Genomic DNA, 24,556 nt, shown 5'->3' with positions numbered 1-24,556 from the left:
TCTACTATTCAAGTTAAGACTTTATCTCATTCTGTATTTCCACCCTCCCTCCTAAATTTATCTTCTTCTATGTGTTATTTAAGCATGATACAAACTGAATAGAAGAATGCAATGTTTCTGCTTGTAATTTAAAGTGATCTTAATCTGTAAACCCATAGAGTAGGAATCACAGAAGCCTGAAATATACAGGTTGGAAAAGTTCTTAAAGGGCCACTAAACTTATCCTCTTCTGATAATGATGATGAAATTAAGATCCAAAGAGAGTAAGTAGTAAGTGGTTTACTTAAAGTCACAGCTAATTAGTGGAAAGCTACAATCAGATCTTATAACTATTGCTTCTCATTCTAGCTCTCCTACATATTTTTTTACTACTTTATATAGCCTCTTAGAATCACCCAGAATAAGAGAAGGCATGCAGATAACCACTGGGAGACCATATATGTTTTCATTCTAAATACTGGTGATGAGAATAAAGCACTAAACACTGAAAAGCTTTTTGTAAAATTATTTTCAAGGCTCCATTTCCCATATTATATGCTTTCAGAAAATTTTATCAGATAGATCATCACAATCTGCTCCAGTCTTGTGATGACTAATCAAACTGGCAGTGAAAAATTAAGGAGACTCAAAGATTTTCAAAGGGAATTCTAAATTTGCTACTTAAAACAAGAACATTATATATATATAAAGGTCTATGAAAAAGCATGCATTTTCTTCAACCAATAAAAATGAAAACTTCACACAAACATTTTATGCTCAAGTTCTGAAAATCTATTCTAGTAACTGAAAGAGCAAAGACATTTCTTCAGATGCCCTTAAGTAACTTCAATAACACTCTTTAATTTCTAAAGTAATAGCAAAATCTAATCTAATCTCAAAGGTAAGTCATAGCTTTGAAGAGATAGCAGAATGTAAGCACTTTATCTTGCTGTCAGAAGGCTGAAAACTGGAGAGTTTTTAGAGTTGTGCTTCAATCCTTCTCCCTGCACCAATAGGAGAGAAATACTATACTAATGCTTCATACGGATACGGTCTAGAACAAGAAAATGCAACTTTTGGTACAAACTCACAACTGTAGTTATGTTTTCATAAAACAAGGAAAAGACCATCTGAAATCCAAATAAAATACGATAACCATAATACTTGTATTTATATAAGTTATTAACATACAAAGAAAGGGGGACCTCAAATTTACCAAGCCTACATGAAGTAGCAGAACCATTTAAAAGTGGTAACAATAAAATTCAAAGAAGAAAAGTCTAAGCAGAGAGAGACATAAAGAGAAAAAACCTTATGTAATCCTGTTGCTATTTAATAGCACTGTCTTTAAACAGCATGATAGGTTACACTAGCTAAACATCTCACAGTTCTCCAAGGAAGCTACCTATTGTAAGTGAGAACTGCAAGAAAGCAATGACAGGAATATATTTTGGTTGATTGCTTCAAATGATATCTTTCCAGTAAACTAACTTTATTTCACTTATCACTCTGGTAGAATATAGTTAGTGCTTTTCTTCCACAATACATTAAAGGTGATGAGGAGGGAACAGTAGCAACCTTATCTGACCAGGAACAAAATCAATATTTTGTAGTTATGTTTTAATCCAGAAACATAAAGTAATATATAACTGAAATAACATTTATAAAGCATTCCATAAAGAAATAAGACAAAATACGTATTGTGAATAAATTATTAATTTAATAATTATGGTTAATATAAGCCTTACCTTCTTTGAAAATTCTGCTGCTTTTTGTTCACTTTCTTCAACTTTTGCCTTGTTCACACAAGAATCTATTAATATTAAAAAAATAATCAGAAATTATTGTACCAGATATCTAGGCAAAAGATGACTGACAGCCTATAATTCCACTATGTAGAAAATCATTTTTATGTCAATTGCTATTAATGGTAAATTGACCTACACTACATATAAAATGTAAATCAGCACAATTTTTTTTGAATACTAACTGAATTCAATGATAGTATTACTGACTCACAAAACCAAGCATCTAAGAATGTATTTCAGTAAATCATCACCATTTTAGAGGTAGTCAGTTATTTCCCAACTTTTACAACAACATAATTCTTTAAATGTTTTTGAAGTTTACTATGGGTGGAGAGGTGACAAAGAATCTATTCTTAAGATTATTAAGATTCAAAATGACCTTTAAAATAAGACTATAAAAAATAATAATAAAATAAAAAAAAATAAGACTATAATGGGAGACACAGTAGCATTCACTAATTCAGGTTTTTTAGAGATATATAACTTCTTAGATAACTTCTGATCTGGAACAGAATGTGTTATGTAAATAAGGAAACAAACATTAAGTTTCTTGGGTCTGATCAAATATTCCAGATCATTAATAACTGACAAACCTCTTTTTGGTAATATTCTCATTATTACATAGACAAGCCTATTACATATCTAGCCGTTCTGTACCTATTTATTCACCCAAAAGAAATGATAACATATGTCTATATCCTTGTATATGAATATTCCTGGCAGCTTTAATTATAATAGCCAAAACTAGAAAGAACCCAAATGTCTATCAACAAGTAAATGTATACATAAACTGCAATATATCCATATACTAGAATACTATTCAGCTATAAAAAGAAATAAACTATTGATAAATTAATATAACAACATGAATGAATCTCGAAATAGTTACACTACATGAAAGAAACCAGACAAAAACAGAGTATATCCTATATGCTCCTAGTTATGTGAAATTTTAGAAAAAAAAAACTAACCTATAGAAAGAGAAAACAGATCAGTGATTATTCTCAGGATGGGGAGAGGTGGAGGCATTAGAAGGAGAGATTACAAAGGAGAACACAGAAACCTGAGAGAGTGATAGAGATATTTATTATCTTGACTATGACGATGGTTTTAAGTACACATACAAATATCAAAATCTATCAAATTATGTTCTTAATAATGGATAGTTTTTCTCACGTCAAGTATACCTCAATAAAGGTTTTTTTGTTTTTGTTTTTGTTTTTTTTTTTAAAGAACTGTGTTTAGGGCAGCCCTGGTGGCACAGCGGTTTAAGCGCCCCCTGCAGCCCAGGGCGTGATCCTGGAGACCCAGGATCAAGTCCCACGTCAGGCTCTCTGCGTGGAGCCTGCTTCTCCCTCTGCCTGTGTCTCTGCCTCTCTTTCTCTCCCTGCATCTCTATGAATAAATAAATAAAATCTTAAAAAAAAAAAAGAACTGTGTTTAAAGAACTAAGGAGGAAATTGGTAAATGATGAGACATAGGTGGCAGATCTGTGTTGTGCTGTCAATGGTTGCTAATGATCTTCATTTCAATTTCAATCGGAAAAATGTCTCATAAAGTCCCATGAAAAATCAGCATATAGATAGGTTAAAAAAAAAAGAGAGGGAAGAAAATGTACTTAGCCAAAAAGTGAGTAATGGTGGTGGAATGTACTGAGCTGAAAAGTGAGATTGGTGGTTTTTCCGTCACTTACATAAACCTCTAGATTGCCTAGAATAAATGAGCATTGGTTTTAAAATAAGAAAATAATACATAATAATTAATAATAAGGAATTCATCTTTGAATATTACTGTAAGTCTGCCTTGTGCTACGGAGTGAAGAATAATATAAAATTGGCATTCCACAGCTGTTGTTTTCTTTCTTTAAAGATAAGACAAATCTTATGCATGATGAATCTTAGCAAAAGTGATTTTTATTAGGAATAAAAACTGTTTAACTGTAACATCAATATAACATAGCATATTTCACAAGAGAGGTTTCACATCATCACTCAGAGATTGTTCCAGAAAGTACAGGTAACTAGTAGCCTAGGATGATATAACTTCACTTCCTTAGTGATCCAAGTAGATGAACATGATCACCTCAAATTCTTTCCTAGATTTAAGACCTATGAAAATATAAATTGATCTACTTTGATAGAATTAAAAGGTCTTAAGTTACTGAAGCCTGCATTTCCTTTCTCAAATTTGAACACTAGACCCTACTGTACATAGGATTTCTATAAAACCACTGAGGTGCCAATATAAACTGAATCAAAGGATTTCAGACTCATGTTTCTAAAAAGCAAAGCACTCTATTCTATAATAATAATATTATTATTAATATGATTTTCCTGTGTGTGAGGGTCAGTGATTTTAAACTGAATTCAAGAACATTATAACATATCTAACAGGTTAATATTTTCAATCATACAGGCAGAACTCTCATGATCAACCTAATTAACAATTATGATGATTGAATACTCACAGACACAATGACTTTCCAGATATTAATAAACGAAGTTCAGTGAGAGCACTACCTTCAAAATGTGATATTTTACAGAAAAGAGTGAAACACAAAGAAAGGACATTGAGGATAATATTACGTACCTATCAGATGTGTAAAATCAATGTCTAATCTTTGCCTATACTTGAAATCTGGGTCCATACCACTGCAGTGCAGCACTATCTGTGAAATGCACTCCTCAATTATTTTGTAATACTGTGGCCTGAAAGAGACAAAGTATTCTTGAATATCTTTTCTACCTATACAAGTCAATTTTCTTACGAAGTGGTTCAGGGCACCTGGGTGGCTCAGTTGGTTAAGCATCCAACTCTTGATTTCAGCTCAGGTTATGATCAGTCAGCGTCATGATCTCACGGTTGTGAGATTGATCGCAGCCCCCCACACCTCACCCCATGTTGGGCTCCATGCTCAGTGCAGAGTAGGCTTAAGATGCTCTCCTTCTCCCTCTGTCTCTCCTCCAATTCATGCTATCTCTCCTTCTCTGTCTCTTTCTCTGTTTCTCTCTTAAGTAAATAAATAAAATCTTTTTTAAAAAGTGGTACAGCATGATAAAAGAATGCTTTTTCTAGCACATTAGAAGAGATCTTTCTAGCAATTACACTCCCCTAGGAGAAATATGCCTAAACTTAAGGATGGTCTGGACATTATAATACAAAACCCATTATAACGTAATTGTGAACACTTACTGACTTAATACTCTAGTTTGTAGAGATTCATGCTTGTGTACAAAGATACTTATCAATATTATCTATTTACTTAAGTTATTGTTCCTAAAGTTAATGAAAACAAATGACCTGTTAGTCCTATATCCATGCATACAGAAATGGTTCTAAGCCCCTACAAGTTCTCAATTTCAGTAAAGCATGAGTATCTTCGCATTAGGTGGCAATGCCTTGAATTTACAATACCATTTTTACTCAAGATTAGCCATAACAGCTTACAAAACCAGACTGACCCACAATATTCCAAAGACCTATTTATGCACTTTTTTAAAAGATCCATTTCATAGAAGCATACACACTTAATATGCATGGCCATAGCCTGAATTTGTTCTAAATGTCAAAGGCTTTTAAGCATACTCTAATTCTGTAATCTATCAAGATAATTATGGCCTTAAAAATAACTACTTGCATACTTCAAAAAAATTTTAAAGGCACTTTTGCATTAAAACTTAGGGAAAGTTTAGGGACATCCAGGTTGCTCAGTGGTTTAGCACCTGTCTTCAGCCCAGAGCGTAATCCTGGAGTCCCGGGATCAAGTCCCACCATGGATCCTGCTTCTCCCTCTACCTATATGTCTCTGCCTCTCTCTCTGTGTCTCTCATGAATAAATAAATAAATCTTAAAATAAAACAAAATAAAATTTAGGGAAAGTTTAGTATTTATCAGTGGCTAATAAAGTCAACAGAGAAGAATCAGAAACACTAGTATAGAAAAATAATGACATAAATATTCTTAAGATTCTGTGCTGATAACTAGCCAACCTACTAAAAGTTTGCAAACAAAGCCAAACAGAATCTAATTGCTTTTGTTATAAGGCTGGCCTCAAGAATAAAAATAAATAGTAATATATATTACCCATCTTAGGTTTTTGCAAGTCATCTTCAGTTTTAGGATAGATAATACTGGATTATAATCAGTCTAGTCAGGGACTTTCTGAGTAAACAAGGAAAACACAAGTGTTTTCTTTGCGGCCATGTTAATTATCTACTAAATGTCCTGTCACTGGGATACCAAGTTTAAAGAATAGACCCTTTTGGCCCAATTAAAAATAAATTCACACCTTTTAAAAAATGTTTCCTGAAGTCATCAAACTCGTATACACTAGGATGAAGTACATTATTAGTTTTTCTTAAATATGGAATTCAAATTACACAAATACTAGTACTTCCAGAACTGCCTCTTACCTGATATAATAATCATTTCTGATGAGCAAAAAATGTTGTAGAATGGATAATAAGTAATTTTCAGCAGCAGTATCCTTCAACATGTTATATAGAAGATGATACACTTCATTCATATCAGTAAAAATAAGTAAAGGAAAAAAATTGATGAAAGTTTCATTCATAACAAAATCAGTTTTATTTTTTAAAACAATGAAGTACCATTTTGTTTCCCTTACTGTTTATACACCTTCAACTCCATGATCCAGTATTTTAAAATTTACAGAAATAAATTTAACCTATGGAATCACTTTAATTTTTTAATGAGAGAAAAGACTTAAAGAGTATTTCCACGATCATTTAATCATCAAAACCTTAAATAATCAGTTATTCATTATAAATTACAGATGATAGCTGGTATAACTGGAACAGTTACGCGATTAGATAAAATGGTTTACTCTTAATCTTCCTGTGGCTGTGATAGTGGACCTATATTATTCATGTAAGCCACTACTCCTCTATTTTCATTACCACACAATATAGAAGGTAAAGCAACATTCTATGGACTGTTAAAATATCACAAACTAGTTTTATATTATACTGATAAAATGAGTACTAAATGTAAATTTTTTTCTCTTTCCATTCATTTGTATTTCATTATTTAATAAAAATGGAGAGTATAGATAATAGAACTTGAAACATTTTTCTTCAGATATAAAAAGAGTAGTTAAAGTTTAGATGCTTTTAGTAAACTAGACGACAGATTTCAAAACTTTTATTTTATAATAAAAGTGAAGACCTGGAAAATCAATATAACAGAAAAGTAAAAGAGGAAATGTAATCCTATATTCTAAAAATAACCTGAAATATCAACATTTTCTCTGAAGTACAAGTGTTGTGTTAAAGGCTCATAAGATCTTTTAAGTGGTTACAGAATGTAATCCAAAATAGCTTTATGGTAAAGTTTGATTATAAGAGAAATCTATACAAAGCAAGGAAGCAAGATATAAATTAATATAAAAAGCATTTAATATTATGGAAATTACTGTAGACTAGAGTCACTAATGATGGATAAGAAATTACTAGCATTGATCCTTTCTAATACTGACATTGTTATCCATTGCACACACATTTATCCAAAACTTAGGTGTAAAATACTTCAATAGTAGCATTGGAGGAAAAAGATGAAACATAAAATTTCTGCCCTCAATTTAATAGGGCAGAGAAGTGCACATAAATAAGAAAGATATAAAGTAGAAAGTACTGTAGCAGTTTCAAGGAGAAGAAGATTCCAGCTTTTTTTTTGTTTTGTTTTTTTTGGGTTTTTTTGGTTTTTTTTTTTTTTGGCGGTAAAGGGAAGAAAAGGGAGGAAGCCATCATAGAGGAAAAATTCCATCTCAAAGATCATTTTTAGTTCTGAAGTATTTCCCAATTCCCCCCCAATCCTAAATAAGAAATTTACTGAGTGTGAAACAAATAGCCAGCAATGCTGTGACAATCATCTTTTAGATCTAAAATCATTTCATATAAAATCATTGCCATAGGAAGATTATATACTAGTTGTATCTGATTCAAATGCTTCTACCCAACAGCCTTGTTATACTCAAATACTATCACATCTGAACTTTTTTTTTTTCACTAAGGAACCAAAATAGTTGGATTGAGAATAAGGCATTTATTTAAAGTGACGTGTATCTCTAAACTATTGAGTATATTTTAATAAACTATATTACCTATGGTTACATATGAACTCAATGAACTTTTCCCCTCAAATTCTTATATGTGAGGTATACACCTGAGGTGCTTGTCTATTCAAAACTATGGAGCTGAATATATCTATAATACAGCAGAAGGCAATTGTGAGATTTCAATACAGCTTGTGTAAAACATGAGGACAGTCTGACAATTCCTCAACATGAATCTCAAGGATAGCATCATAGTGAGGTACTAATATAAATAAATGAATGTAAACTGGGCTGACAGAAAAGAATTCTAATAATGGGCCAAAAAATCACTCATGAATCCCTTTCTCACAATATATGCAAAATTATTTTTGTGGTGTGTCAAAAGGATATTCCATTTCTGCTCGAATGTCATTGAGACGGTGTGATAATTCAGTTAGGTCATCTTCTTTGTTCTCATCAAATACTTTCAGCTGAATATCAAGCTCATCATTCTCTTTTTCTTTTAGATCCTAATATATAAACATAAAACTTAACAGATGAGTAACAGTTTGACAACACCATACTTTGGTAATAATATTATTCATTTATATACACAAAAGGAATTTTATATCGACCCAGACACTTAAGTTTTCTGAGAGAAAGTAAACGTACTACGTATTTTCCTATTTTAAAATAAAGGTCGCACATTGCAGTCATTGCATTTTCTTTTCACCCCAGATTTCTATTTAAATTAAAAATTAACAAGCATTTTTACGAAGGGGGAAAAAACTAATTGCTAACAGCCCAAATTAAGTACTGTTGTCTTTTTACTAAATACACTAATCAAAGATCACAAAAGAACTCATGCAGTTAGAACATTCACATAGGCCTCTGGCAAAAAAATGCAAATATAGATCAATTGTATTAATGAAGAATAAATTAAAGGATATATTCAAGCACAACAGTCCCAAGTATGGCGAAGAAATTTTATAAAGAAACTTATTTTAAATGATATTTTGTGATTTTGAAGCAAAAAGGCATCAGGATTCTTTTATCAAGCTGCAGGACTAGCCTCCTCCCCCATTTTTCATTTTTGCTTAGCTGAATCACAAAATAGCAACTTGGGCATCAAAGATTTGTTTTTGTAATACATTATAAGCACATGCGTTACAAACCTCTAATAATTTTTAAAGTAACAGTATGAACAAAATCTTTGGAAGCATGCCACACGAGAGATTGTTGGGCTTAATATATATCACCTGTAATATCTCTTAATATGTGTCCATTAAGTTGCAGATTTCAAAACCCAAATCGATAATCCCAACTGTGGATGCTCAAGGGTGATACTGAAAGTGGGACTAGGATCTCAGAGCTGAGCTTGAATTCTAAAAGGAAATGCAAGCATGGGTGTACTTGAAATTAGGTCAAAAAAACAAAATAGGATTCATTTCTTGTTTCTATTTTTATTGAATAGAATAATTAAAAATATAATGGCTATTACTAAAGCCAAATGCAAATTTATGTAATTTCTAGATTTCTTCTAACACTCAAGTAATAATTTACTAAAAATTTACACACAGAACATATGATAATACTTATTACTATGTTTCTATAGGATTTCATAAAAATATATGACAAATAAATATATTTACATTTAGTTCCCTATTAGTAATAACTTGCTTTAGATTTAGTTTTCCACATTTAAATCAATGTGAATCAAAAAATTATCTACCATTGATGGTCATTTTATCAGATGATTTCAGAACTCCAGTTAGACAAGAGCAGAAGCCAGACACAAATAATATTCTGATCATTGTAGAAACAACTATTAACACACTCTAAAATATGGACTTTTCTTTATTCTTCTGTCACAATATGTTCTTTCTTAGATACTCACTACAGAACTTGAACACTTTTAAATGTTAGAAAAACAGAAAAAGCTAATTTAAATACCGTCATTTAATTAGCATCAAAACATTGTAAAACGTGGAATTAATCTGCATAATTAAAATATTCTCTGTGAAAATAACTGGTTAAGTGTTTAATTGTTTTTAATTAGGACAACACATTAATTATACAATATACATAGTATGTGAACATACATAGCACAATATGAAAACAGACATATAAATGCAATATCTTATATTGTTTATTAGTAGTTGTCATTAAAATAAATATATATACATATACACATACACAGTAACATGTATAATTTCCTTTCAGTCAAATATCAAACTTTGAAAAATATATCCATATATTCTTGATGAAATAAACATTAAGGTTTTTTTTAAAACACTAAGTTTTTATATAATAGCACAAATATGATATCCTATAAAAGGAAATGGAAATATATCACTAGAGTTTTATATTTAAAAATGTAGAATATGATAATATCACAAAATTACAATAGTATTATGTGAAATATTGTAAATGTTTGTTATTTTTTTAAAAGAATTGCTGTATGGATAAGGAATACTTTTGGCAGAGTCTCTAAAACATATAATTAAATCTCTATAATATAGTGTACTTCAAAGAAAATTCCATTTCTAGTACATGACTGATTACTAGTCAAGCAATCAAAATTGAGTTTTCTACAGAATAAGAAAGTTTGTTGGTATTTTAAAATAAACATGCTTGCTGCATACAGACATGATTTTTTACTATCTTGTTCCTTCACATGTATTTTCTAAATTTATTTAACTAAATAAAAGGCAGATGGAAAAAACTTCACAAGAAATCAGAGCAAATACGAGCTTAAAAATCATTGTATAGTATGTAACGACTCACTAATCCTAAATTACTAATTCAAATTTATGAAAACAATTTTCCATATAAATGAAGTATAAGCTCCTTTAAAAACCATAATTTATCAATAAAGAGAGGGGAATTTTGAAAATAAATTTTAAATCCATGAAGGCAAGAGAAACAAAAGCAAAAATGAATTATTGGGACTTCATCAAGATAAAAAGCTTCTGCACAGCAAAAGAAACAGTCAACAAAACTAAAAGACAACCTACACAATGGGAGAAGTTATTTGCAAATGACCTATCAGACAAAGGGCTAGTTTCTGAGATCTACAAAGAACTTATTAAACTCAACAGCAAAGAAACATTTTGCCATGTTTCATGGCAAAAGACATGAAGAGAAACTTCATAGAGGAAGACATAGAAATGGCACACAAGCACATGAGAAAATGTTCCACATCACTGGCCATCAGGGAAATACAAAGCAAAACCACAATGAGATACCACCTCCCACCAGTGAGAATGGGGAAAATTAACAAGGCAGGAAACCACAAACGCTGGAGAGGATGTGGAGAAAGGGGAACCATCTTGCACTGTTGGTGGGAATGTGAACTGGTGCAGCCACTCTGGAAAACTGTGTGGAGGTTCCTCAAAGAGTTAAAAAAAGAACTGCCCTACAACCCAGCAATTGCCCTGCTGGGCATTTACCTCAAAGATACAGATGCAATGAAACTCTGGGACAACTGCACCCCAATGTTTATAGTAGCAGTGTCCACAATAGCCAAACTGTGGAAGGAGCCTCATTGTCCATTGAAAGATAAATGGATAAAGATGTGGTTTATGTATACAATGGAATATTACTCAGCCATTAGAAACTACAAATAAACACCATTTGTCTCAGCGAGGATGGAACTGGAGGGTATTATGCTGAGTGAAATAAGTGAATTGGAGAAGGACAAACATTATATGGTCTCATTCATTTGGGGAATATAAACATTAGTGAAAGGGAATAAAGGGAAAGGAGAGAAAATGAGTGAAAATATCAGTGAGTGTGACAAAACATGAGAGACACCTAACTCTGGGAAATGAACAAGGGGTAGTGGGAGGTGGGCGGGGGGGGGATTGGGGTAACTGGGTGATAGGCACTGAGGGGGGCCCTAGGTGGGATGATCACTGGGTTATGCTGTATGTTGGCAAATTGAACTCCAATAAAAAAATTTTAAAAAATGAAAAAGAAAATAAATTTTTATAGGATATAATTAAAATAACTCTCCTTAAGCACTCTGATTATTATATGAAAAAAGTTTTACTCTACTATATTATTACGATGGTCTCAGCAGTTATTGAAACCCTAAGAATGATTCTTTCCAAACACTTAATGATTCCAGATAGGTGTAATTCTTTTTAAAGTTTTATTCAAATTCCAGTTGGCTAACATACAGTGTAATATTAGTTTCAGGTATATAATAGAGTGATTCAATGCTTCCATACAACAAGATAGGTCTGATTTTTGATTCATGTATCAACAATTTGTATTAGCCTTAGCCACATCTAATTTGCTGCTTTAAATATGATAGATTCTAGAAAATCAGGGATCTCCTCCTGTTAGAACAATGTATAAAAATAAGAGTGAACAGTAAAAAAAGTGAGCATTTTAAAACTCATGTATGAATATATTATTAAGCTTCCATGCATATGTACAGATGTTTAATGCTACCTGAATAATAGTGGTTTAAGCTTAAATATTTAGTAAATTAAATAGTTCATTAAAAATGAGTTCATTAGATAATAATTGATGTGAAGTCTAATATACATTAAAGCTGACCATTCTGACCTTTGTTTCAAATTGTGATAAACTACAAGAATAACATCAGTCATGAAATCTATGGTATTAATTAAAATCGCTAATCTTCTGGGACTATTTGCCTGAATTCTGATTCTCATCTTTTTGATCGGAAGTACCTGGGAAGGAATTTTTTTCTTTTCAAATCAGACAACTCTGCCTTACCCTCAATAAGATTTTGATAGATTCTCATTAGGGAGACATGTCCAACCTCTTTAGTTGAGAACCAGGGCTGTATTTAATCATACTTTATTCCACTGTCTTAGGGAGAAAAAAAATTGAGAATCCTTATAGGATTTATTCCAAACTTTTAGGAGGCACACATTTGACACTTCCTACTTTTCTCTTGCTGAGGAATCACTGATATCTGGGAATCAGGGCTTAGCCACATACATATGTACATATACATAAGTACACAAGCATACTTAATGTGTACACTCAGGGCTTACTGAGAGATGTGACAGTTACTGAAAAATCTAACAGGATTCATATATTAAGAAAACATTTATTAAGAAGCACATGGTGCCACAAAAGCTTTGATATACAGTTACAGATCCAATGGGAAAGTGTAGCTTAGAATCACAGATAAAAAAAAAAAACTTGATTGTCAGTGTAACCAATATACCATGAGACCACTGAGCCCAGAAAAGGTGAATACACCAGAGAAAAGGATAAAGGTAAGGACAAGAGCTATCTTTTCATTTTCTTTCTGAAGAGTACAATTTAATTAAATTAAAATGAGAGTAAAATTTTTGGATCAATCATTCAGTAGTGTATGGCAGAAAATAAATATTCAATTATAAAGACACAGGGAAATAAAAGATGGAAAAGTAATAGCAACAACTGAGGCACAATATGTGGCATATTAGTAAATGAGCAGAGGATGCTACGGAGCCCGTATAGCCAGCAAGTGTCCAAAAACATTAATACTCTCCCAGAAACAGTAACACAAGTTACTGATGCATGTTACACACTCATTCCTCAACAGGAAATTTCCCTGATTTTGGTATTTCTAGTGCTCTAAGTATTATATACATGCTCACTTGACATTTATTTTGTTTTGTTGTGTTTTGTGTTTTTTTTACTCCCTTTGCTTCTTTTTTCTCAGGTGTGCTCTGAGTAGCTCAGATGAAGAGACTAATTAGACTGTACATGTCTCTTAATGTCATGGTTTTAAACAAACTCCCTCTTCAGTTAACATACTAAATAAGGTATAAAGTCAGACTAGCTGTATTTGTGTTTATAGAGTACGTGTCCTCATTTTATCTCAGATCAAGTCTATAAAGTTAATTCAAAAATGTTTTAGTGGCTCTAATCAAAATTTGAGCATAGATCCATATTCAATTTAAGAAATAAAACTGTTTTTTACAAAACTTTCTATAGCACTATATCAAGAATACCATTCTTAAATGTCTAGAATATACTGGTCAAAAGTCTATAGATACTTATGCTGAATATAATTAATATCAATCTAAGTTATCAAAGAGGAAAGCGAAAACTTTTAAATGAAAATTGAAGCTGCAGAAAAAGAAAAAGCTGTATTCTTTTATGTTCTGAGTATTCAAATTCAAAGAAATTCCCTTTCCACTTCAAGAAAACAGACAAAACAAGAAAAAAAACACCCATATCACTTCTGGACACATTAGCTGAATTCTGAATCATCAGTTGTATACAGAAGCTAGTATTACTATAATATAGAAAAGCTTACAAAATCTCTAATACTTACAAAAGAAAATATAGCAAGGCACATTTGTCTACTCTGTTGCAAGTACTTTGTCTAAAGAGAGAAATATGTTAAAGTTCATCAGCATACTTAATGTGTACACTCTACTTACTGGTAACATTGTTTTTAGTCCTGAACGTAGGAATTCATTCCTTAAATGTATTCTAAAATCAAGTTCATAAGGTGAAGTGACAAGGGCATTTATAAACTGCATGCAGGCCACCTGCAATTAGAAAGCAAAGTTTGTTAAATAATTTATTTAATTAAGGAAATATTTATTTAACACATTCAGATCATTATTTTTCTATTAATGAAGGCATAGATACATATACTATAAAATATTAGGAGAAATGGAAATATTTACACAAGTATAAGGATGATTATGATTTTATAGCATAAATGACAAAATTAACAATTAAATTTCTAATGTTCAGAATAATTCTAATGGGGATATGATGGATGGGGAAATATTGCTATGCTTTGCTAAACAATATGAAGAATATTAAACTCTGAGAAACTTAAAGTTCCAAAAATCTGCATACAGAGCCCTTTAAAAATATCATGAAATGTATCCTTCCTATCCAGCTGTCCACAGAGTGCACTTGGCCTCAATTATATATGGTTATAAACACTTTTCTAAAATAAGTCAAAGAAAGTACCCTGATATTAAACAGAGAATACTGATAACTTAGAGAAATTAACACTGATTTATACTGTCTCCATTCTATTATTGGGATGAACTTAAAAAAACACAGAGTATTAAAATATATGATTAAGATGAATTAATTTACTATGTATAAAAATGAATGCAAGTGAATTAAGATCAAGTAGAAGGCACTGTGACACCAATCCTACTGTGCATGCATGACAAAGTAAATATAAAAGCTTGTTTTCAAGTGAAGGTGATTCATTATTTATACTCACACTCAAAAACGTTTGTTTTTTTCTCATCTTTTGATATGGAGGTTCCCTATTATAAAAGGGGACTTATTTTCTAGTAATTACAAGCTAAAAGGGAATCAACAAAATGATAATTGCCAGGTGATCCACACATTATTCCTGATAGCATTTTTGGGAAATGTTGCTCAAGTTGAAGGCAACTAGCTAATAGTTCAAGTCAGGAGCTACACACTTAAATTGATTATTCTTAAAGTATGCAATGAGTATACTGTACAGTGTTCAAAGAGCTGACTGTGAGGGGACTCCTGTAAAATACCAGATTTAGTAAGGATGTCAAGTATATATAGAAAGAGACACAAAAAAATCAAAACTTCATATCAAAAAAACACATCAGCAAAAGAAAATATTTCAAATGTAGTTTGACTTGACTTATCCAGAACTATCATTATAAAAGTCATTTTTCCAAGTATAAAGAAAAGTTTAAAAGGTATATTCCTTTTATTTTTATATCCATTATTTTATGTATCTAAGCTGCTTTTAGGGAGATTACTCCATCTACCTCATATCCAGGCTCCAAAAATAAAAAAAAAATTGGATGCTTTAAAAGGGATGAATAAGGCTGTTTCTAACATTATTAGATATCTAAATGACAACTGAACGATGTAGTCCAATGCCTATGATTGCTCAAATGTCAATATAAAACACTTAGACAACTGAATAAATACTTGCCAAAGACTGTGATTGTCTTAAAAGATATTTCAAATAAGTTACTATGACACTTAAACCCTACTGGATTATTTAACCTTGCTATTAAGAATAAGAAAATATATAAGTCTTTATGTAGTCTCCATAGGCTGGAATATAAGTTTGCATACTGTACATGTCCATAGCTATATTATCGTTGCATTTGATTGAATGATCCTTGTTCAATGTTACAACCAAGACATGACGAAACAAACCAAAGTACATATCCAATCTAAAATTAATAGAGAGAAAAGTTGCCATCTGCTAGGATTGTTTTTGCCGGAAGATATTCTAGCTTAATGGCTTGTATTATTATCCTACAAGAGAACATTTCCATAAGAAACAAGTTAATGAGTCTTGGAGTTGTACCTTTATAGAAATAAAAGTATTTAGATCAGGAGATGATAAAAATAGTAGAAGTCAATAAAATTAATGAATGTATCAACATCAAAATAACTTTACATTTAATATGATAAATGCAATGCTATTAAATACTTACTTTACATATGATGTATGAATATATAACTGAATGCTAAAAAATTGCATCCATTGACTACAGTATAAAATAATTAGCAGACATGTTGAAGCCAGTAATTTAAAGAGGTACTGGCACTGGTTTACCAATGTACTATTTATTGTTTATCAAATTCTAACAGATATCTAATTACAAATAACATAAGCAGAATAGTCATACCATCATGTCATTTTCCAACGTCCTCTCCTAAAGTGATACTCTTTTATAAAAATATTTATATTATATGAATATAGAGAACAAAAAATCATCTTAATTATCTCCATTCCTTTATACTACTACATAATCACTGTCCTTTTTAGAGGACAGATACAAAATCAATCAAAAACCAAAATAAAAAAAAAATAAAAAAAAAACCAAAATAATTGTCACTATTTACCAGGACAAAACTAAATTTTAAAAAATATCATTAGTTTCAATGCCAGAATATATTTATTTAATTTTAAACATTAAATACCCATTATGTACATTCTGAATTCATAAATACTGAATCCCAAAATATTTTCATAATCATTATTATTATCCAAACACTATTAAAGGCCTTACATAATTTACCATCTAATCTCATCCTCATAAAAACTATACAGGGTAAGTGTTACCATTACCATTATTTCATAAATATAGAAGCTGAGGCTCAAAGCACATAACTTACACAAGGTCACATAGCAAGGAGAAAACCCAAGATTCTCAATCATATCATTTTACTCCAAATATAGGATAATTTCCAGTACATTCCAGATGCTTCATTAACTCCATTCATAGATTCACAAAACAAAAGATTTTAAGGATAGGTAAGAAAATAAAATTTAACTATTGCATCATGTTTAATACACTGGAAATATCTGGTATGAAACTGTAAGTTAATTAGAAAAACATACAATAATTTTAACAATATATTGTCTAGTATATAAAACGGTTATTGTATATGTCATTTATACCTCTTTAAAAAAGTAAAATGGTTATCAAAATGCATAATGAAATGCAAAAAAAAAAAAAAAAGAGAGAGAGAGAGAGAGAGCAAAAGTAGAAAACAGTTCCTGGAATGTGTTACATTCTACTTTATGAACAATGAAGTATGGGCAGCATCCCATTCATCCAGAATAATGGTCTTTCACTCTCCTTTACTTCCTTTCACTCCATCACCTAATCCCTACTCAGCATACATTTGCATGCATGCATACACACACACACACATATACACACCCACGAGGTATGCTGTTCTATACAGAGTCTCTAGTCACAATTTAGGTTTAGCTTAATTACAATTATATAACGTTAAAAATTCAGTTGCTCACTCTCACTAGGCAATAGTTCAAATGTTCAACAGCCACATGTGTCTACTGGCTACCATATTGGACAGTACTAATATAGGATACTGCATAAAGTTTGATTGGAAGGCACTACACAGGAGACTTTAAAGAAAAAGGCCTCTTGCTTAATATCTAAAACCTAAGCTCTAAAGAAATACAAAACTCATTCCCAAATTATGAAAGCTTGAAAATTAGTATATTCAACTTCCAAGTAGATAAATCTTTAAGATCATGACTGGTTACAAAGCAAAATCAATCAGCTTTCAAAAATAAAAAAAAATCTAACCCAGAGATGGAAAACAAAGAATCATGTGATATTAAAGCAGAGAGAACACCTTCAAAATACAAAATATTATGGTTCAATATGGTCCTTTAAAGGTAAAGAAACTGAAAAACTAGAAAGATTAGATGATTTGTCCAAGATCATGTAGCTAATGATAAGTCATAAGGATTAGATTAGAATTCATGTCTCATGACTTTTAATTTTAGATTCTTTCTACAATACTACAATGTACTGGAAAGAAAACAAGTGCCCTTGAATTGAAAATCACAAAGTCCATTATCCAGATTCTTTCCTTTGCTTAGTTTGTTTATTATAGCTTTAAGTTTCAAAATGGTCTGCCATATCTGTTTTAAACATAGCTTCCATGAGAATTAAAATTTAAAATTCAAAATAAGTCTGTGATTTTTCTCAATTATTAATAAATATGGTAGGTAGGAACAAAATTTTGATTTCTAACAACTAAAAACAATCAGTTTGTTTATTTGCATTTCAATGATCTCTTTCTCTACATGATAAATGTGTATGCTGCCAAATAAATGCATAAATTGATATAAACACCAATTTTGTGCATGTGATTAAAATATCCAATAATTTGTACCATTTATAAATATATACTAAATTGAATTACTATAAGTTTTTCTATCACATTATGATCATTCCATTAGTAGAAGAGTATGTTATCTTTCTACAATAATAATCTACATACTTTAGTCACAGGAAGCTATTGTCCTCATCCTGGGGTATGGGATGTGATGCAGAGACTATAAGCTTTCTAAAGGCAAGGCTCTGTATTTGTTTAGGGTTTTCTGTGTAACTTCTACTTGCCCTCAATAAAATGATTAAAATATAATGGGTGAATGGAATTAAATATCTCAAATTTTATTGCCATGAGATATACAAAAAGATTTGTATTCAGCTTCTTACCTAAGTGGTAGAGAGGGCTACTATTTTTTTTAAAAAAGATTTTATTTATTTATTCATGAGAGAGAGAAAGAGGCAAAGACACAGGCAGAGGGAGAAGCAGGTTCCATGCAGGGAACCTGACATGGGATTCAATCCCAGGTCGCCAGGATCAGGCCCTGGGCTGAAGGCGGCACTAAACCGCTGAGCCACACAGGCTGCCAAAGGGGTACTATTTTAACATGTACTATATTCACAAAATTATTGGGAAAATGCTAGAATTTGTTTTAACTTATCAGCTCTGAAAACTATACAAGCATCTATCTATCGGTTTCATCACAATTCAAAGAGCTATGGAGTACAATAATTGCCAACTCCGGGGCATTCTCAGACAGATTATCCATATTGCCATTAACTGTGATAAAGTGTGCTTTTAAAATTTTATTGATATTGTCACACACTAGAACTTATTAAGTGCTTTGTTGACATTAACAAGGTTTTTCTTTATCTTAGTCCAGAAGGAGTTAGGAAAAAAGATGGTTTAAGTCAAATAAGTACCAACGAAGAACGATACAAACTTACATTGTAAGCTAATTAAGTCAAGAAATGGAGAAGGAGGGTAGCCCCGGTGGCGCAGCAGTTTAGCGCCGCCTGCAGCCCAGGGTGTGATCCTGGAGACCCTGGATCTAGTCCCACGTCAGGCTCTCTGCATGGTGCCTGCTTCTCCCTCTGCCTGTGTCTCTGCCTCTTTCTCTGTCTGTGTCTCTATGAATAAATAAATAAATAATCTTTAAAAAAAAAAAAAAAGAAATGGAGAAGGATTCTAGGCAGGATGAAGCCATGTAAAGAGGTATGGAGGTAGAAGGATAAAACAACATAAAATATTCAGGAAACTGAGCACAGTATGACTAGACCAAAAAGTATAAGGAGAAGAGTGGTGAAATATGAGGCTACAGAGAAAACCACAATCAGATGATGAAGCATTTTGTGTAGACTACATCTACACTTCAATCCTAGAGTCTATGGGAAGACTTTCTTGGATTTTAAGAAGTGGTATGACAAAAATTGCATTTCAGAAGTATAACTCTGTGGAAGATGATTTAAAGGGGGCTAGAATAATGGGTAGAAGATACTTAAGAATCCAGGAAAATGGTAAAATAATGAGATATGACAATGCACTGAAACAAAGAAGTGGCAGCAGGGGTGAAAAGGAAGGGATACCACACTAATGAAGGAAAGAATACTAAGGAAGTAGAATTGGCAGGATTTGGTAATTGAAGGAATGGTGAATGGAGAAAGAGTAGATTCAAAGATGACTATTACATTTCTGGTTTATGCAACTTGGTGGATAATGCTAAAGTTAAAAAGGATTTGAAATATTAGAGAGAGGCAGGTTAAGATTGGAGAGGGGATTGGAGTAGGAAAAAGGATGAAGAAAAGGAAGATAAGCAGCATTAAGGATGATATTGAATTAAAATTCAGTAATGAAAGAACAGAATATATGGGGTCTGAGTTAGAAGGATTTGGAAAAAGAAGAGTTCAGAGAAATTCATCACATAGAAGAACTACATGGAAGTCCTAAGGATGGATGTAGCTGTCCAAGGGCAATGTACAGAATGATCAAAGCAAAGAACCAAAGAACTAAGGATCAAGTTCTTAGAAAGCAGTATATTTAGGGGCCAACAAAAGAGAAAGAAGATTTAAAATGTAAAATATAGGTAAAAGAAAAACAAGGAGAGTTTAGTATCATGGAAGTTGAAGGAGGGAGCTTTGTTAGTTATGATCAAGAGTTTCAAATGGTGCTGGAGAAGCCAACATGACAACTTAAAAAGAGTGTTGTTTTTCATATTACTGAGGTCATTAGTGTACCTCCACTACAAAAAAAAAAAAAAAAAAGATAGATTTGACAATTGTTCAACTTTAAATAGATATAAAATGAAAGGCATCATTCTTTAAGTCAGAAGTTACTTTTTAAGTACTTGACAAATGAATACATTATATAAATATATACCTATACAACCTCCAATTATACTAATTTTACTTTTAAAATGGTCACAATATGAAAATGTCAATAAACAGAACAAGTTTCTCTAGCGATAATCAGATATTCATTCAACTCTCAGTATTTAACACACTCATTTACTTTTCCACAAGTTTTGTCTTTATTCATAAGCTGCAGCTCCCTGTTTTATAAATATACCTGTAATGACATGATAAATGATTTATCCAAGGCTACCTCCTCATATGTGATGGTATGAGCACAGTAATAGATAATTTACAAGTATTCTTAGAGTAAAATCCCAATACTTGAGAACCACTATGGAGAAAATCAAGCTACAAAGAATCCGTCCGTATATCTGAGGGTTTGACTACGTAAGCATCAACACTTGTTTTTACACAGAACTCTTTAGTTAATTCCCACATTCTTAAACCAAATATCCTCGATATAATTGTTTTCTTGCTGACTCAAAGGTATGATTAAATATGTAAGTTAATGAGCTATGACATAAAGAGATGGATGGCTTCAGGAGTTACTGAGGTGTGTAGGGCTATTTACTTAGTTATATATAGTAAGAGGAGGTACCATGTACTGGTTAAGAGCATGTACTCTGGAGCCAGATACCCTAGTGCCTAATTTAGACTTTTGCCTCCCCTTGGAAAGTTATCTAACCTCTACAAGTCTATGTATTCATCTATAAAACAGGGATACTACAATCTTTCTCATTGAGTAGTTGAGGTTTAAAATGAAGCAACATATGTAAAGAATTAGAACACTGGTACATGACTTATAAATGCTATCTTTAACTTCTTATTTTTGTAATGCCTCTGAGACATCTAGCTAAGCATTTAGACATGTAGATTTGAATAGAGAGATGAAATGGACTTAAAATTATGGGGAATCAATAAAATATAGCTGGATGTTAAAGCTAGAGAAGCAACTGAGAATATTCATGAGGAAGATAAAATATGTATAAGTATACATGTAAATGTACATATGTATGTCTAAACAGAAATGGTAATAGAGGAGGGCCAAGGATAGAGAAAACAAAGTATCCAAGAAGAGGAGAAACACATGAAAAAGAGAAAAAACAGAAGTAGTCAGAGAGCGAGGAGAGAATGGAGTTCATAAGGCCAAAGGCAGTAAAATTTTCAAGGAGGGAGGTGAGTAATAGTGCCAAATGATGAGGACTAGAAAAAGGCCATTGGATTTTGAAATCAGAGGATCACTGATGACCTTTTTAAAAACTGTGAAAATGTTGAGTTGTAAAAGGTAACTTAGGAAACACAGAAAACAAGTATAGATGATTCTTTGAGACAAGGACTATAAAAAGATGAGACGCACGTTTGAAGAATAAGTAAGATCAAAAGGTGTTGTAGTATGGGTGAGAAATGAGAATGCTACTAAACTGAAGGGAAGTCAATAAAGAGAGACCATATGAAGATATATGATTTATTGTCTATCTGCTTCCTGAACTATTGAATATGATGAAAATCCCATCACAGGTACAAAATTCCACTTTAAAGAGGAGCTAGAAAACCTCTATGAAAAGTTAATAATCTGTTCTAAAATTTTAAAAAAGTGCATATAGGGATCCCTGGGTGGCGCAGCGGTTTGGCGCCTGCCTTTGGCCCAGGGCGCCATCCTGGAGACCCGGGATCGAATCCCACATCGGGCTCCCGGTGCATGGAGCCTGCTTCTCCCTCTGCCTGTGTCTCTGCCTCTCTCTCTCTCTCTCTCTCTCTGTGACTATCATAAATAAATAAATAAATAAAATTAAAAAAAAAGTGCATATAGTTGTTATTTAAAAACATAATTAGTGCTGTATTTTAACAGAATCACTTCCTGAGGCTATAATAACATTTTGAGAAGTCTCAGGATACTACAAAAATAGAAAAAGTAATTCTGTTAAAATACAGCACTAACTATATTTTTTAAACAACAGATTTAAACTTTCATTTTTCATTCTGTATTCTGAATATGTTTTTGAACTTTTAGATGATGTTTTTTCAATCACATAAAATAGTCCAAATAAATCCACTTCATAATTCTCTAAGAGTAATAGTCTCTCTACATAACAAATTACTAACTTTTTAGCTCATTAATAGGAAATTTCAAATAATGATCTGCATATGTTTGCATCTATAATCAATATTCAACAATTTCTTAAATATCTAGCAAGATGCTTATAATTCTATTTGCTACCTGCCAATTTTGCCACTTTATTATTCTATTTAGCACAATTTCTTGAAGGCTAGCAATTGTCATTTCTATCTCATTGGTTGGGGTAAACTACTCTATGGAGGGATGTCATTTTGAAGGTCAAAAAATGCAGTATACAACTGTTGCATCGGAAAGACCTGGCTTCAAATTACAGCTATATCCTTCAATAGCTGTGTGATTTTGAGTGAGTCATCTGAGCAAGTAATGAAAACTCTGAATATATCTAAAACACTTACTGATGTGGGAAACAAATGCAGAAAAAAAATTATTAAATTTCCTTACTACCTACAGTCCATTGACAAGTCCTTCAAACAGGCCAAGTGACATTCTTTTAGGGACTCAGCTGTGTCCATGTTAATACTTTGCCAAAGGCTAAAGGGAATCTCAGCCTGATTCCCAGGATCCTGTTAGATCTGCTTTAACATATAAAAATTCCTTTAGAAATTTCCTTTATCTCTAAACCCCCAAGATCCATGTTGGCAATCATCTCCCACACATATGGCCTACCAATATACATCTGAAGGGTCTCATGACTGAGGTTTTATTAGACAGTAATAAATGACCTTTTCCCAACAATTGCTAGCCCCTTCAAGGTCCTGGAAACCTTGCTTCCAAAATTCCTCAGAGCCTTAAGCTATTCCAAATTCCCTCCCAACTTGAAAGTATATATAATTGGCCACGCCCTCATGACCCCAATGCAGCTCTTTCTGCCCACGAGTCCTGTTCCCTTGCTTTAATAAAACCACTTCTTTTTGCGCCAAAGACATCTCAAGAATTCATTCTTGGCTATTGGCTTTGTTTTTTTTTTTTAAGATTTTATTTATTTATTCATAGAGATGCAGAGAGAGAGAGAGAGAGAGAGAGAGAGAGAGCAGAGACACAGACAGAGGGAGAAGCAGGCACCATGCAGAGAACCTGACTTGGGACTCCAGGATCATGCCCTGGGCTGCAGGCGGTGCTAAACCGCTGAGCCATGGGGCTGCCCTTGGCTATCGGCTTTGAACACTAACATCTTTACTATATCAACATTAGAAGGAAATGTCCCAAATATTAAAAATATAATACACTGGATATAAAAGACACACCATAAAAGTTTATCAAAAATCATCATCATAGTTGGAGAAGTAACAATTAATAAAGATCCTTAAATATTTAAAGAGAGATTATAGTTTTGTAACACTATAGTATTTTCTTTGGACAAGCCAATTCATCTATCTGCTGTAGTTTCAAACTTTGGGAAAGAAAATACTAATACTTTATAATACAAAAAAAAAGGAGAGGGATCCCTGGGTGGCTCAGTGGTTTAGCGCCTGCCTTTGGCCCAGGGCGCGATCCTGGAGTCCCGGGATCGAGTCCCATGTTGGGCTCCTGGCATGGAGCCTGCTTCTCTCTCCTCCTGTGTCTCTGCCTCTCTCTCTCTCTCTATGTCTATCATAAATAAATAAATAAATAAATATTTTAAAAAAAGGAGAAAATAAATTGTTTTACATCAGAAGAGAAATCTGAACATTTAAAC

The 24,556-nt window shown here is 32.2% G+C and overlaps 1 protein-coding gene across 6 annotated transcripts in view; it reads right to left on the bottom strand.

Moving 5' to 3' along the window:
• Positions 1-24,556, bottom strand: part of DIAPH2 (diaphanous related formin 2) — a 1,085,411-nt gene that overhangs the window by 723,953 nt on the left and 336,902 nt on the right. For all 6 annotated transcript variants that reach the window (XM_072744409.1, XM_072744404.1, XM_072744407.1 and 3 more), the window contains 5 exons: positions 14,262-14,372; positions 8,251-8,369; positions 6,200-6,316; positions 4,377-4,495; positions 1,728-1,792 (listed from right to left, as the gene is read on the bottom strand). In XM_072744409.1, coding sequence (XP_072600510.1) covers positions 1,728-1,792; positions 4,377-4,495; positions 6,200-6,316; positions 8,251-8,369; positions 14,262-14,372 — 531 coding nt within the window. The remainder of the gene's footprint in view (positions 1-1,727; positions 1,793-4,376; positions 4,496-6,199; positions 6,317-8,250; positions 8,370-14,261; positions 14,373-24,556) is intronic.

The sequence above is a fragment of the Vulpes vulpes genome, chromosome X, assembly GCF_048418805.1.
Source record: "Vulpes vulpes isolate BD-2025 chromosome X, VulVul3, whole genome shotgun sequence".
Taxonomy (NCBI): domain Eukaryota; kingdom Metazoa; phylum Chordata; class Mammalia; order Carnivora; family Canidae; genus Vulpes; species Vulpes vulpes.
The sequence above is the reverse complement of the archived record's forward strand: the minus strand, read 5'-3'. Positions and strand labels throughout refer to the sequence as shown.